Source organism: Bombus bifarius, unplaced genomic scaffold (genome assembly GCF_011952205.1).
Source record: "Bombus bifarius isolate JDL3187 unplaced genomic scaffold, Bbif_JDL3187 scf7180000008206, whole genome shotgun sequence".
Classification (NCBI taxonomy): domain Eukaryota; kingdom Metazoa; phylum Arthropoda; class Insecta; order Hymenoptera; family Apidae; genus Bombus; species Bombus bifarius.
The window spans coordinates 1,015,088-1,029,517 of record NW_022884510.1 but is presented as its reverse complement, the minus strand read 5'-3'; the positions used below and the strand labels follow the sequence as shown (position 1 = coordinate 1,029,517).

General features: G+C 34.6%; 4 protein-coding genes across 10 annotated transcripts; 3 read left to right on the top strand and 1 right to left on the bottom strand.

The window, feature by feature from the left end:
- The first annotated feature begins 2,805 nt into the window (after positions 1-2,805).
- Positions 2,806-3,655, top strand: LOC117210585 (ribosomal protein 63, mitochondrial). The gene is made up of 2 exons (XM_033453739.1): positions 2,806-2,991; positions 3,278-3,655. The coding sequence occupies exons 1-2, from the start codon at positions 2,933-2,935 to the stop codon at positions 3,540-3,542; spliced, it is 324 nt and encodes a 107-aa protein (XP_033309630.1). The 5' UTR covers positions 2,806-2,932; the 3' UTR covers positions 3,543-3,655.
- A 7-nt stretch (positions 3,656-3,662) lies between these two features.
- LOC117210580 (apoptosis-inducing factor 3-like) lies at positions 3,663-7,697 on the bottom strand. 7 transcript variants are annotated; one of them, XM_033453733.1, is made up of 9 exons: positions 7,543-7,697; positions 7,086-7,225; positions 6,909-7,021; positions 5,555-5,847; positions 5,148-5,484; positions 4,718-5,065; positions 4,422-4,627; positions 4,131-4,347; positions 3,663-4,048 (listed from the first exon to the last, which is right to left on the bottom strand). In XM_033453733.1, the coding sequence occupies exons 3-9, from the start codon at positions 6,979-6,981 to the stop codon at positions 3,789-3,791; spliced, it is 1,734 nt and encodes a 577-aa protein (XP_033309624.1). In that variant the 5' UTR covers positions 6,982-7,021; positions 7,086-7,225; positions 7,543-7,697; the 3' UTR covers positions 3,663-3,788. The 7 variants fall into 7 exon arrangements, with proteins under 7 accessions (XP_033309624.1, XP_033309625.1, XP_033309621.1 ...); XM_033453734.1 differs by having other exon boundaries at positions 6,909-7,038; positions 7,539-7,695; XM_033453730.1 differs by having other exon boundaries at positions 7,539-7,695.
- Positions 7,698-8,273: 576 nt separating this feature from the next.
- On the top strand, positions 8,274-9,746 carry LOC117210584 (ER membrane protein complex subunit 10). Its single transcript, XM_033453738.1, has 4 exons — positions 8,274-8,745; positions 8,817-9,080; positions 9,167-9,433; positions 9,514-9,746. The coding sequence occupies exons 1-4, from the start codon at positions 8,686-8,688 to the stop codon at positions 9,607-9,609; spliced, it is 687 nt and encodes a 228-aa protein (XP_033309629.1). The 5' UTR covers positions 8,274-8,685; the 3' UTR covers positions 9,610-9,746.
- Positions 9,747-9,927: 181 nt separating this feature from the next.
- Positions 9,928-14,325, top strand: LOC117210579 (Bardet-Biedl syndrome 2 protein homolog). Its single transcript, XM_033453726.1, has 11 exons — positions 9,928-10,244; positions 10,332-10,451; positions 10,689-10,877; positions 10,942-11,124; positions 11,222-11,444; positions 11,528-11,739; positions 11,973-12,143; positions 12,452-12,556; positions 12,681-12,993; positions 13,224-13,478; positions 13,554-14,325. Exons 1-11 carry the CDS (start codon positions 10,020-10,022, stop codon positions 13,646-13,648), a joined length of 2,091 nt encoding a protein of 696 aa, XP_033309617.1. The 5' UTR covers positions 9,928-10,019; the 3' UTR covers positions 13,649-14,325.
- Positions 14,326-14,430: the final 105 nt, after the last annotated feature.

Below are 14,430 nucleotides of genomic sequence, written 5' to 3'. Positions count from 1 at the left end.
GAGAATTGCGAATGTTTCGCGTCGATTCGAGTTAAGGCGAATTCCTTTACTCGTTAAACGATGGATGCATGGAACGACGGCCGATTCGATCGGCGAATCGGTAAAACGGCATTCTCGATTTCACCCGTGAATTTTCAATGTTACTGGCACTGGTTCGCCTTCGTTTCGCGCGATCCCCTTATTATCGTTAACTAAACTTTCTATATTTCGCGAACACGAATCAACCTTGTCGAGTACGCGGCTCTATGTTCTTTTAAAACTTTGTAGGCCAAGTTTTTAGCGATTTTTAAAGAAAGAAAAAGACGAAAAAAAAAAGCGAAAAAAATATATATAAGAGAAAAGTGTTATCGCGCGAGACAACTCTTGAACCGAGATACGAGGGACCGCGTGGAACGAGAGGCAATCCTTCCTTTTCTCTTCCGATCGTATATACATGTATATTACGACCGAATCGAACGGTCGTCTAGAATCTAGAGAGTTTAGAGAGGATTTCGGCTGGCTCTCCGTAAGCTTCCTCCGTATTGTTTGGTTCAGAAGGATCGGGACTGTTTGTACTACGTCCACATCGCAAGCTACGGTGTGGTCACTACATATTGTGGCATTAGTAAAATTAAGATCACGTTTAGAGAATGAAGTGGATACACGTGTCGTGCCACGTAGCGAATATTCGATCTGTTGTACTCGTATTTTCATCGTTTGCTTCTTTTCCATCCGCGCCTCTCCTATTCCCTGCTATTCTCTATTCGTAGCGAAATCTTCCTCTTCTATACGATCCTGTCCCAACGAAAATTTCCATAGAATCGCGTAACATCCCATAGAACCGGTGAAATTAGTTCGATCGATCAAACTTCCAAATTTCCCTTCTCCTCTATTCCGATGTCGAAAATCACGATAGATTAATTTCGCGTTGATGCGGGCAAACGACGACGATAGGAGTACAGCAAAACTCACTTTGCGCTGATATACGTGTACATGTATGTAATGTGATCTTTTCGGGGAAGAAAACTTAATTAATACGTAAGAATGAAAAGTTGGAAAGATGAAAATTCGGGAAGTTATGCGAGGATCAAGCGTGTATGTACGCGTGCAACAACGTAACTAGTTTGCGAATAATGGATAATTAGCACGCGCCTAAATCATTCCACGAGGCGTTCCCCTCCTATGACTACGGAGGACGAGCGATCGACACTCGTTGGAACCGGCGGCGATTAACAAATGAAAGAAAGAACGAAACGAAAAAAAATGGAAAAAAGTGGAAAGAAAGCGTTAAAAAAGCGACGACAAAAAAATGGGAAACACACATACACATACACACGAATAAAAAAAAAAAAAGAAGAAAATGTAATATTAGTAGGGAACCGTAATTTTTCATGCTCGTTTCTCGATCACACTACTCTAATTACCCAGATGTAATTTGTACTGTGTAACTATTACTATTTTTATGAATTTTTGTACATTTTTCTAATTATTTTGTATGATAATCCTTAGCGGAAAGAGTGGCGAGTCTGGCACCCAGCATCCCCTAATAGAAATAAAAGTGTTCAAAACGGTGGAGACAGCGTAATCGATATGTTGGAGAGTGACGAAGAAGGGAAAGGGAGATTTCTAATACGACACGATTACGTTGCGCAATTGTACGTGTGCACGTGTGCGAAGACGTTCTTTCTTTTCTTTTTTTACGGGGTTGATTAAGGGTGTCGGAATAGAAAGGATTTCAAATTCGATTTATATAGGAAACAAGCGAAACCAACAGAGGGATTTAACGCGCGTAGATCGTTTCAAAGGAAAGCCACAGTTATTGAATAGCGTAGTCCACCATTTGTCCGTGTAGTTTATCTGCTCGCCTATCTATCTGTCTGCCTGTCTGTCCTTCTGTCTATATCTATGTCCGTCTATCTGTCTATTGTCTATTTATATCTATTTTTCCGTTTAATTTCACGCACCTTGCCATTAACGAATATCGAAAGTCAGGATATAGATATAAATTAGTCGCGAAGAACATTTATTATCGAGATATTTGAATACTGTACAATGCCGAGAGAGCGAGTGCAATTTACGAATGTAAACGTATAATTTAGGGAGAAATAGACAAGCGAGAGGAAATAATGGGAAAGAGAGAGAAAGAAAGACAGGCAGACGACACTTACGAGAAAATAATGGTGATGAAAACCGAAAGCCTCGCGTATAAACGCGGAAACCGAATGTGTGAACCTCCTTCGTAATTTGACAACGTGTTTGTTATTAATTATAAGAATATCACCTTTTCTTTTTGTCTTAAATTTGAAATGCTATCAAATAGATCAATTCTTTCATGGAACCACGATTTCTTTAATTTCTCTCAACCCTTTCTTCCTAAACCGATCCTATCCATTAACGAAGATCGATACAAGCAGCTAAGTAAGCATTAATTTCTTACTTTATTTCTCAAACATTTTTATATTTACCTCAAAATATTATTATTTTATTTACTGTTATCATCATCATCATCGTCGTCGTTATTATTATTTTCATTTCTATTATCATTATCAGTATTATTGTTGTTGTTATTATTATTATTATTATTATTATTATTATTGCGTTTGACTTTCACCTATTACAAGTTTTAATTGACAAGCGGGTTAGGAATATAAATAAAAAAGTAATAATATACTTGCCTTGGAATATTTACGATACGTCGGTAAGCGTAGAATATTCTAAAGTGATTCACGAAAGATTTATTGATTAAAGAATGATACATACGCTTTTTGTCGTTCTAAATTCGTATTTGAATACATATAATTCAAATCTTCGATGATTCAAACCTTCGACCGCGAATTGCGTAACATATCGAGATAGGTGTCGCTGAAGCCACTTACCACGAAAGTACATCATTAACGCAAAGTAAATAAAAATTAAGTGTTAAATATCGAAACAAAAGGGAATTGTATTCGATATGCGTATTACGAGTATACTATTGTACAAGGTTCACAATATCCCATATAGATTTCGTGGGTATGTACAAATCACTCGTTTTGATAAAATTCTAAGGTTACCTTTTACTTATTCGATCACTATACATATTTTTTTTATTATGTCGTGACAATTCACTAATAAGTACAGCATAAAACACATAATGTAGTGTCTAATACGGTGCTGTTACCGCAAAGAAAATATCATTTAAACAAATTAATTTCTAACCTACCGTAGCACTAGGGCCTAAGGTTATATTTGTTGTAGCTGCATTATCGTAAACACTATTATTAGCAAGAATTTCATTTAAATATTATATTTTGTACAGGAAACACGGTATACGTAGAAAACCAACATTGAGAGATATTTTTCAATTCAAACGGGATCTTGAAAGGGAAGAAGCAAATATGTTGATATTAAGGCATCCTTATCTTACTACGGAGCAATCAAATGGTCATATGAGTCATCTTAAGCAAGAGAAGGTTATAAATCTGATGACAAAATTCAGAGAAGATGTAAATGCGAAATTTAACAGAAAAGTCACTATCATGGATCGGTTAGGTCATTTGAAAGTATCCGAATCTTGGGATTAGTATTTATTTTCTAATTAGGTACAATTTGTTTGCTATTTTGTTAAAAGTAAAGAATTGTGTTAAATAAAAATGTATGATGTATCTACAATATAATTGTACAAAAGCTAAACATAGTATTACGTTAGGCTCGGTTTTATTTAGAAGTTCTAAAAAAATAGATTATAGAAATACAAAATGCATTATAGAATTCAATATCAAGGTCCTGGTATGAGAATTTCATTTAAATAATTTTTATATGCTTTCGATTCATGGATCTACGATAGTTTCAGTTTTGAATCTAGTCTCTAAATCCTTCGGTTTATTTCTTATCCAAACAAATGGATCTCGATCGACCTCCGCTTCTGTTAGTACGTTTCCTTCGTGCAGGAAATTTGCAAAATCTGCTGCTACAGGATCTGCTCCGATGCTACTTACAGCGATAACTTTACCATCTTTAATGTAATATGCAAAAAATTCCAAGTTCTCTAGGGAACCATAAATTCTTACTTTCTCTGGTTCTCCGTATCCTGTGGAATTTTCAATAATTATCATGACGTTATAACGTTTCATCTCTCTTTTACATGTATTATATGTAAAAGCATAACGTACCGACGTATCTATAACTCTTCCCGAATAGCGTTGTCCAGAAAAATGGTATGGCACTTACAGCGGTAGTTTTACCACATATATTTAATGCTGCTATTTTACCATGGTAATGGGCCAACGAATAGTGGCCTATTGCAGCTGAAATGTCATCGGAACCAAATAGCGGTGCATACGCTATATCACCACCTGCATATATGTTTTCAACGCTTGTTTTCAAGTACTGAAATTATACATAGAATTTTATGTTTCCTAAATTTGATACTTCGATTCATTCACTGTTGAATAACAATCTACCTTATCCACTACGATACTGCCATCTTGTAACATTTTGATAGGAGTATCCTTTATCCAATCTGTATATAATTTAGATCCAATTCCAATGATCACTATATCAGCAGGAAGGGCTTCACCATTGGTAAGTACAACTGTACCTACAGCATTCTTATCATCATCTTTTGCAACAAACTGTGTGATATTACGTTCAAATATAAATTTAACACCTTGAAAAAACAATATTGATTAGTTTTTACCTAACTTGGTACAAATCAGATACAGTATAGCACCTGGATATTATTGATATACTTTAGTACCTTGTTCTTCAAACTGGCGTTTGATTCTGTTACCAATTTCTGTACCAAAAACTGTTTGTAATGGAACTGTAGACCTTCCTATGATGGTGACAGATGCACATTTATTTATACAATAAGCAGCAGCTTCCATACCAATGAAACCTAATCCGAGTATTACAATATGTTTGTCTGATGATAATTTGGAGGATATAGCATGAGAGTCTGTGTAGTTTCTTAATACATAAATGTTAGATAAATTAATAGGTATATCAGGTTTTCTGGCCATACTTCCGGTACAAATAAATAGATAATTGTACGTTAATCTTTCGTTATTACTTAAATGAACAACATTGTCATTTGTATTTAATCCTGTAATGAATTTTATTATAAAATTTGATCATATTTTATGCCAAAAAAAGGATAGTTTGTGTTAACTTTTTCATTTTTTTACCTGTAGCTTCTACACCCAGTTTGGTTTCGATTTTATGCTCTTTGTAAAACGAAAGTGGTCTCAAAACTGCTTTTTCAATGTCTATATCAAATGTTTTGGATACCTTTACCCTATCATATGGCACTGTGTTCTCCTTACAGACCATAATAATATTTCCTGTAAAGGCTTCCTGTCGCAAGCTTTCTGCACAAATTGCAGCTGCTGGACCACCTCCAACTATTACGACGGTAGTATTATTATTGGGATCTTGTTCACACATCTTCTTGACCCTTCTATTGAATTCTAAATCCTTACGCCTCGCTTTCACACGTACAAGACCACTATCATCCACGTTTACCTATTTAATTCAAATTTTAAATTTTATTTTATCAAGATTAAAAGTTAAACATATATGTTCACTACATTACTTGGTAACATGGTAAAGAATCCAATCCTGGGTAATCTTCTATATCTCCTGTTTTGATGTTAAAACATGCACCATGCCATGGACACCTTATTCTTCCATCTCCTAGCGCTCCTGTATGAAGTAATGCACCGTAATGCGTACATTTTGTACCAATAGCATGTAATTCCCCCTTTTGTTTAATCAACAAGACTTTTGCCCCACTTTCTCCAAGTGGCAATAGTTTCATTTCATTTTCTTTGATATCCGTTTTATTACACACCACATCTTCAACATAGTCATACTTCTCTGGTTTACCTAAGCAAATATGAATTATTCAAGTAAAAAATCTACTTATATCAATTTGTAACTGGAATAGATTTAATATTTTTCTTTTTTTATTTAATTTGGTAAAATATTTTGAAATATTCTAAATGTCAATATAACTGCATATTGATAAATTAATTTCATTAGATTTTTCATTAGATACGTTGGCGTGCAAATGGCATGTCCTTAACTCACAACTGCAACAACATTTTGCTTTATTATGCGACCGCCTAATATCTTCGATTTCATTGTTACACTCACTACAAATGTGAATTTTCCTTTTCTGTAATTCTGACATTCTTCCGTTATTTATTTTCCCACTAACGTGAAATATTGAGTTAAACGATAGTTTCGTACATTGTTTCGCAATGAATAAGCGCATACTGTCAAGTCGTTCTGCTATTATTCACTGCAACTATTCGTCAATGTTACTTAAACATTTATAGATTAGTCATTAAATGAATTGTAACTTTAAAATGGACTTTTTGTCATAAAGAGAAGTATAGTGAAACTATTCGAAGGTTTCTTCAAGTACACGCACACATAAAACCATTGATGTTGCAAAACAAGATATTGTAACACATGCAATGCATTCTGTCTTATTTTAATGTATTGCAACAAATTATCGTGTCTAGCTTTTTAAACATGTTAATACATACGGAAATATGATTAGATATGTTAGATGTATTATCTGATATTTGTAATCATTTATTATCGAACGTAAAAACCCATCATTAATTAGATTTATCGTATACGAGAGAAAAGTCGATATTCTAGTAGCAACTACGTATATTTATTTGAATTATTTACATATATAAATCACGATTGTTAGAATTTCATATATAAATTGCTTAAATTAAATGTAGATAATAACAAAAAATTCTTTGTTAAAATATTCCAAGTTAAAATTTTCCTTGTTGCTATAAGGAAACTTTGTCTCTTGGTGTGCATCGAATAAATAAAAACACCAATATAAAATCCCACATATCATTGAATAATGTCATGTATAATTATGAATCTATAACTTAAGAAAAAAGATATGTAGTTTTCACCTGTCTTAGCGGATGTGCTTGACGTAGCATTAGAGCTCCGTGGAAGAAGTCCTTTACAATTATTTCCACCCATTTGTGCGTTCAAGTAATGCCACTCACGGACGGTATCTTAACTGCGTTATCGTGATATCTATAAATCATCTGACTACTTCGATTCCTACAATTACTCATACTTACATCGCTAAAGACAGTTTCAACTACGGCGATCGACCTTGCGCTCTACTACTGGTAAACTATTTTAGATAAACTTTCACTTATTCGTGGAACAATAGATTAGAAGTTATCAAGACACTGCTTCGACGAAGTTATTTTAAAACCTGTTAAAAATTGTAGTACATTAAGACATTAGCGATAGTTCGTTCGCATAATATATTAAGTACTTAATTTAAAGAGAACTTTAGATTAAATATTATTGCTTTGATTATATTTTTAAAAAAATATTAAAAAAATATTAAAAACCAACTTTTATATTATCCGAAATATAAATATTTTATCATTAATATTATATAACAGTTTTTATTTATACAATATAGTTTAGTTTAGTATTTGTTTAATATATTTTCTGAATTCGTAAAATAAATTTAAATATTATAATATATAAGCTGTTAGTTTTAAGAGAAGAATACGAACATACTATCATTTTAACTTCATTCGACACATTATGACTAACGGCAACTTGTTGCAATGATTCAGAGAGCGTTCATTTTCGCTTTTAAAGGAAAGTTGAAATCGATTTTCGTATAAAGCGATGTTGCGCATATGCGATATGGCACGAACAAATGATATAATATAGATTAGCTTGCAACAGATGTGAAGGAGTCGGCAGCTAAGGGCGCTTTTCCGCGGAACGCCGATCGAATTTAAACGTTGATTATCAGAAACGTCACGCATGCGCAGAATAACTTTCTTGTCTTCCATGTTGATTTTTCACAACTAGACACGACTTAATTTTTAGACGATATTCCCTAGGCGTTTGTATATGAATGTCGAGAGCAGTTTATACGATCGTGGTTACAACTCAATTTTCGGGCGGTTTTTTCTAGGTTCCGAAATATTATATACGTGTCGAGATCATGACATCACAAGACTGGATTATGAGTACCGCTCATAATCTAGATGATGTGTTCGTACATGGTATTCACTATGATATGATTTTTATATTCTTTAAAATTTAGATGAACCTATCTCTTTTTAATGTATAAAAGTAATACAAACTCATGGTTTCATGGTTTTATAATTTTGTTCGAAGTATATTGTAAAAAGCAATACTGCCTGTAACATGTGCTAAATCACTAATATAGTAAGTTAGAGAAAAATCACTATAGAATTATAATAGTAATACTGTACGCTATTCAGTATACATAATATGATTGGCGAGGAAAGTATAGTACCTTGTTGAAATATATAAACTTTATAAATATATACTAGAAACTAGCCAATAAAAATAGAAATAGCAGAAACAATTACGCTGTCATGTATAGCCTAATTTTAAAATCCAATGAGTTTTTAAAATAAATTTAGAGAAATAAAATCCGATAACAAATTCGAAACAATTTCAACAGAATATTCAGTAAAACTAATTACTAAATGCTAAGGTTATAAATATCTAAACCTATCAAACGGTAGTAGACTGACTGTCAAAGCACTTGCACCGTAGTGCAAAAATTCGCACATTCCATTAGTATTATTCGATAAATAAATTGTAAAATACATTAATGTTATAAAATGAGATTGATTTGATTTTCTTATACGTCGTAGAAAATAAATAATTTTAATAATGCAAACGATATATATCTTCATAAGTTTGTTAGTCAGCGTTTCATCGTTAGCTCGTGGGGTTAGTATATCTTCCAAATTTTTATAATGTTTGATATTTTATCGTGTTTTAAACAGCCACTAAAATTTTAGAGCGAACTCGATTATGACGGCTGGTTACAATTACGATTATGGCACGCATTTAACGACGAGCCAGAGCCCATTTTTATAGAACGAGGTAACGTCACAGTGTCAAGTGTTCGTAGCGGTGCTTCTGTTGTTGGACAAAATGGATTGTTACAATCTCATATAAACGAATTAAAAAACCTTGCTAAACATGATGGCAAATACAGACTTAAAGCAGTAGCTCGGACCTCTTCAGGAAATGAAATAACATTTCTAACTTCTGTACCTGCGGTAATCTTATTCCTCTGACTATGCTTTCACTTTATATATACATATATATCTATATATACGACTTATAATGTTTTCTCCACGCGTAGTGTTATCTTCTCGGTTCTGATCTTGAAGATGTTATAACAATTTGGCTGGATAGCGCAGCCGAGCCAATAGTTGTGAGTGTATCGTCGCCTGGTCCTTGTAGTACAGAAAGTCCGTTTACAAATATGTGGACAACCAACATTATTGTTAAGTATCCTGATGGTGGACCAGTTCCAGACACTGCTACATATATTCAAAAACTTGAACGTGAAAGAGAAGCAAGAGAAAGAGGAGATGCGAAAGATAACAGATCTTTCCTTGCAAGATATGTAGGTTTTTTTGTTCTAAACAATGTTTGTATATTTAATTTTTTCAAATTCAGTTTATATATTATTGCTTTGAATTTCAGTGGATGTACATTGTCCCTGCATTAATTTTTGTTGTTCTATCATCCGCAACAAATCCAGAAGCTGGGGGTGCAGGAGGAAGTGCCCAAAGACAGTAACATAAAGTGTATTGGTGCCTCGAAGAGTGTTTGTGCGGGAACCGTTTATTTATAAACTTATAATGTACTTTCATAATTATAGTTATAAAAATTATGATTGTATCTTTTCCTGAATAAATTCTATGATTTAATTAAAATTTTTTGTTTATCTTTTGTTTTATCATTCCAACTAGTAACACGTAGAGCGAAAATTTTGTATAATGCAATATACATGCATTAGAGTGCTATAATACTTGTGAAAGTTAGCTGTTATAATCATATAATCTTCCTATATGTATAGTTTACTATATCAGGTAAAGTTCAGACAGGTAAGGCAGGGAAAGATCAATAATCTGCCACCCAATGAACAAGGCCACAAACTGTTACCATTATGCATTAGAATATGTGTAGCCACTCAAGCTGATCTTAAAATGGCAGCGTTTTCTCTAAATATTCAAAAACACGTGGAGCCTGGCCTTGTAACTTCCGGTAAATTCGATGGTTCTCATGCTTGCCTAGCGGCTGCAACTTATGGTGGAAATATTTTGGTACACAGCCCTCATAGGCAACCACAAATAACCGGCCAAGACCACGAACAATCCGACAGAAAAGTATCTTGGAGCGGAGAACTCGCGGAACTTCAGATAGGAACCGAGGTATAATTAATTAAATAATTATAAAGATACTAATAAAAACTAACTTTTACTACAAATTAATCAATATATATATATGTATATTATTAGATTACAGCATTATGCACTGGTCGACTTAGTGATGACGAGAGAGATATTCTTCTAATTGGAACTGCATCTCATATTTTGGCCTATCACATAGAAGACAACTCTGATGCTTTTTACAAAGAGGTACCGCAATTATTAGACTACAGATACTTATGCATTCACTTGAAATTTAAAGGCGCATAAAGTGTATATAATACGCAAAAATACATAAAATATACGAAGTATATTACTTGTTATAATATTTAATGGATGATCTGTACTTAGGTTTCTTAGGTTGCTTGGATATATGTAAATTTGCATAAAAATCCGAAGATCACTTATCATACTAAAACTCAAATAAATTATATTTGTTTTTATTAGATGTCTGATGGTGCAAGATGTATAATCGTTGGTAAATTAAGTTGGCTTCCAAATCAAGTTGCAATCGTTGGTGGCAATAGTTCGATAACAGTTTTAGACTCACAAGGCACAGAGATATTTTGGACAGTACTAGGAGGTATTGTAACTTCATTAGCTGTTTTTGACTTCGATGGGGATGACGAGAACGAGGTAAATTGTAATAGGAAATAAGTCTAATAAAAATCCTTCTCTAATAAATACAAACAATATTTAGTTAGTCATTGGGACCAGAGATTTCGAAATAAAGGTGTACAAGAAGGACAGTTTACTCTGGGAAGCTAAAGAAACAGCTTCGATTACCACCCTAACCGGCCTACCTAATAGAAGATTCGTTTATTCAGTAGGAAATGGGACTCTTGGTGTCTATGAAACGACTCAAAGACTATGGCGTGTCAAGGTCACTCTAAATTACAGAATACAAGTACCAAGAAAGAAATCAATATACGATGATTGAATGTAGGTCGTAGGAACGTTCGTTTTCATAAATTTTTCAGTCGAAGCATCGGGTGGTGGTCACGAGGAGCTTTGATTTGAACGGAGACGGTGCACCGGAAGTCATAACTGGTTGGAATAATGGAAAGGTAGACGCAAGGTCATCCAATAACGGCGAAGTAATTTTTAAAATTCAATTATCCGCCGGAATAGCTGGAATCGTGGAAGCTGATTACAGGAGAATCGGCAAATCTGATTTAGTCGTAGTGTCTTCTATTGGCGAAGGTAGAATAGAATGTGTATACCATATACGCATACAGTGATAGACTAAAAAGATTGACAGGAAGATTTTTCGAATTATATTTTAGTGCGCGGCTATGGTTCCGGTTCCGCGATGGATACTCCAGAACCTGGCGAGGCGATGCGCGATTTATTGGCGAAAAGGCAGATCCTCCAAATGGAGCTTAGGCAGAGGGCCGCGTCTGTTCCGAATATGTTCCATGGAACGAAATTGGCAGTGAGCTTGATGACCTGCAATGGTGCGGCTCGTGTTGCCCTCGCGTCTGGACCTGGACTTTTTGTAAGTCGATCGGTTCTTGCATGAAACTAATTTCTGTCTTTTTGAAGTGTTCTTTAACGCTTTCACGGTACAATAAAATAACGAAGAATTCGGAACGGTCGATGTAGAAAACAATGATTTCTTTATCTTTATAAAATTTCTCATATTTGCAGCATCAAACGTAAAAGATACATACATTCATCATTTTTAGACGAAATAAATTTTAATACTGTCGTACATTTACTCTGCCCAAGATGTATTGCGCGATAGTTTTCACCGAAGGAGTGTTCGAAGGCGAAACTCTCGTTGTCCATCCCAGCAGACCTAGAGGGGAGCTGGAAATAGAGCTTCGTCCTCCGAAGAATGCCCCTGTCGATATGCACGTTAAAGTATGCGTTGGTCCAGCTGCTGCAGATTTGTTACAGGTACCGTATAAAGCAAGGGGCATTTACAAAACATTTTACCGCATAGTATTCTAGTACAGCAGAATTTCATTTATCCGAACGAAATTTTAGTGCCCGGTTAACTGAACTTTTGCTGGTTGAATTCATTTACCCAAACGTGAGCTCCTATTATGCGAACAAAAGATAGTTGATGAGATCCTATTATATTACACGTATAAACTGTTTATTGCCCGACAAATTCCGACGAACGAGGTTTTATTGGAAATTTTATTTCGATATATAAAACAAGTTTGTTCAATTTCTATCCTGACTTCTTTACTCCATTTAAGGTGTTCGAAATGACGCGCCAATTGCCGAGATTTTGCATGTACCAGATCATCGAACGGCCTGCGCAAATTGCGGAGGACTTTGCGAAAAATAGCGTCACAGCTGAGGTATTAGTTTTAATTTGTTGAAAATTCACATTTATTTTCATCTGCTTATTTTTTTAACTTTTCTACGCATCCTTCGAATAACTATCACCGCTGCTATACAGTATATCTATTTTTGGTTAATCAGTTTGCGGAGAGACCTCAAAGAATCGCTCTTTGGTTGAATCAGAGTCTCATCCTTCCGGAAGAGTTCGAAATTCAGGAAGACAAACCAAACAACGGAGGTATTGAAATGTGGCTTCGTGGCATGAGAGACAACAAGATTCATTGTTTCATGTCAGACGCAACGGGAAAAGTAACCGTTCAAACAGAAGATTCTACATTTGCTGGCGACATTATTCAGTCGTTAGCCTTGTACTTGGGCCTTAGAGAGCTTTCTTCCGAAGTTTCATTTCCGGCTGAAGAGAAGAAGATGTTGGACGCCTTGGAACACGTCAAAGGTGACTCAAAGTAATAATTAGATTGCGAATATATTGATACAAATTCGTATTTTCATAAATATAATTAAAAAGATGGAACATAGGCTTAGGTAATGGTTGTCCTCTTTATGTGGATTTTCGCATCTTCAAGTTTTCCATAAATGCGTAGAAATCCGCAGTCCGACGATAAGAAAAGATATATTTTATGGCTTTCAGAGAATATCGGAGGATAATTTGTTTATTTGTTGCAGAGTTAAAGGAGATTGATACCAGACTGCAAGCAGAGGCAGCTAATGAAACAGTTTTACTGAAGAATATTATAATTCGCTTGGAGGATGCAAGAATTCTCGAGAATATCGATGAAATGAGAAAGAGGCTCGTACAGTTGAAAAATGTTAATGTCGATCTGATCAGGGAACACGAAATCAGAATGAAGAGTTATAGAGAACTCACGGCGAATTTAAAAGAATTAAATCTCGGAGTGCAACGTGCAGCTAGATTAAGAGGTGATATTTTTTATCTTACTTTTGCTTATTTTCCATTTGCTCAAAATAAAGCGTTATTAAAATTTGTATTACTAGTTGGGAAAAGTGCCTCAAACACGATAGCCCGTTGTAGAGCAGCGATCCAGGACGAGAATCCGAAGGCTCTCACGATGGCGATAAGACACGGATGAATTCAGGGGCGAATTTACCTTGACGCTAATGTCACTGTAAGCGTTGGGCGCCGGAACGCTATGAGGACCCCAAAAGAGCTCTGCAGGGTTTTTACATCTTCTAGATTGCGTGAAAAACAATTGATCTCTTCAACAAACTGGCTTAAAATGGGAGTTTTCAGGACAGTTGTTTCGAGGACTGGTCATCGCGTCGTGTCGTCTGTTAATTAACGAGAACCAAAGTGGAGGAACTTTAAAGCGAAGTTCTGAAGCTCGAAACTCGAAAAGTAGCTCTGGTCGTGATCAAATTAGTTCGAGAAATTCGTGGGAGATAGGAAAGTCATAGGAGACGGAATCATAGGAGATAGATAGGAGACGTCTCATATTCCAGGAATTTTTCGAGGTTGCAATTTTCGAAAGTTCTAAAAAATGACCTCAAATTCTTGGGATTTTTTAGTGTTTACATGCATTGCCTTGTTTATTTATTTTTTACGTTCGTTTATTCATATCCTCAATGATCATGAAATTTTTCTGAATTTTTGACGTTTTACGTATTCTAACTGGCGAAAATTACAAGGAGAGTGAGAGGTGGACAAAGTTAAAGATGAAAGATACGACATTGGAATTTGCTTTAGAAAATCTATTTATTGATTGAATTTGAGAAATTATACAATAATCTTTACAATTAAATATACATTGTAGGATATGTATATGTTAATAAATATAACTTAATCGTAATTTGAATAATCTATAATTCATACTTATTTTTACGAAATAATTATCGTGCAAATTTTATTTCATCG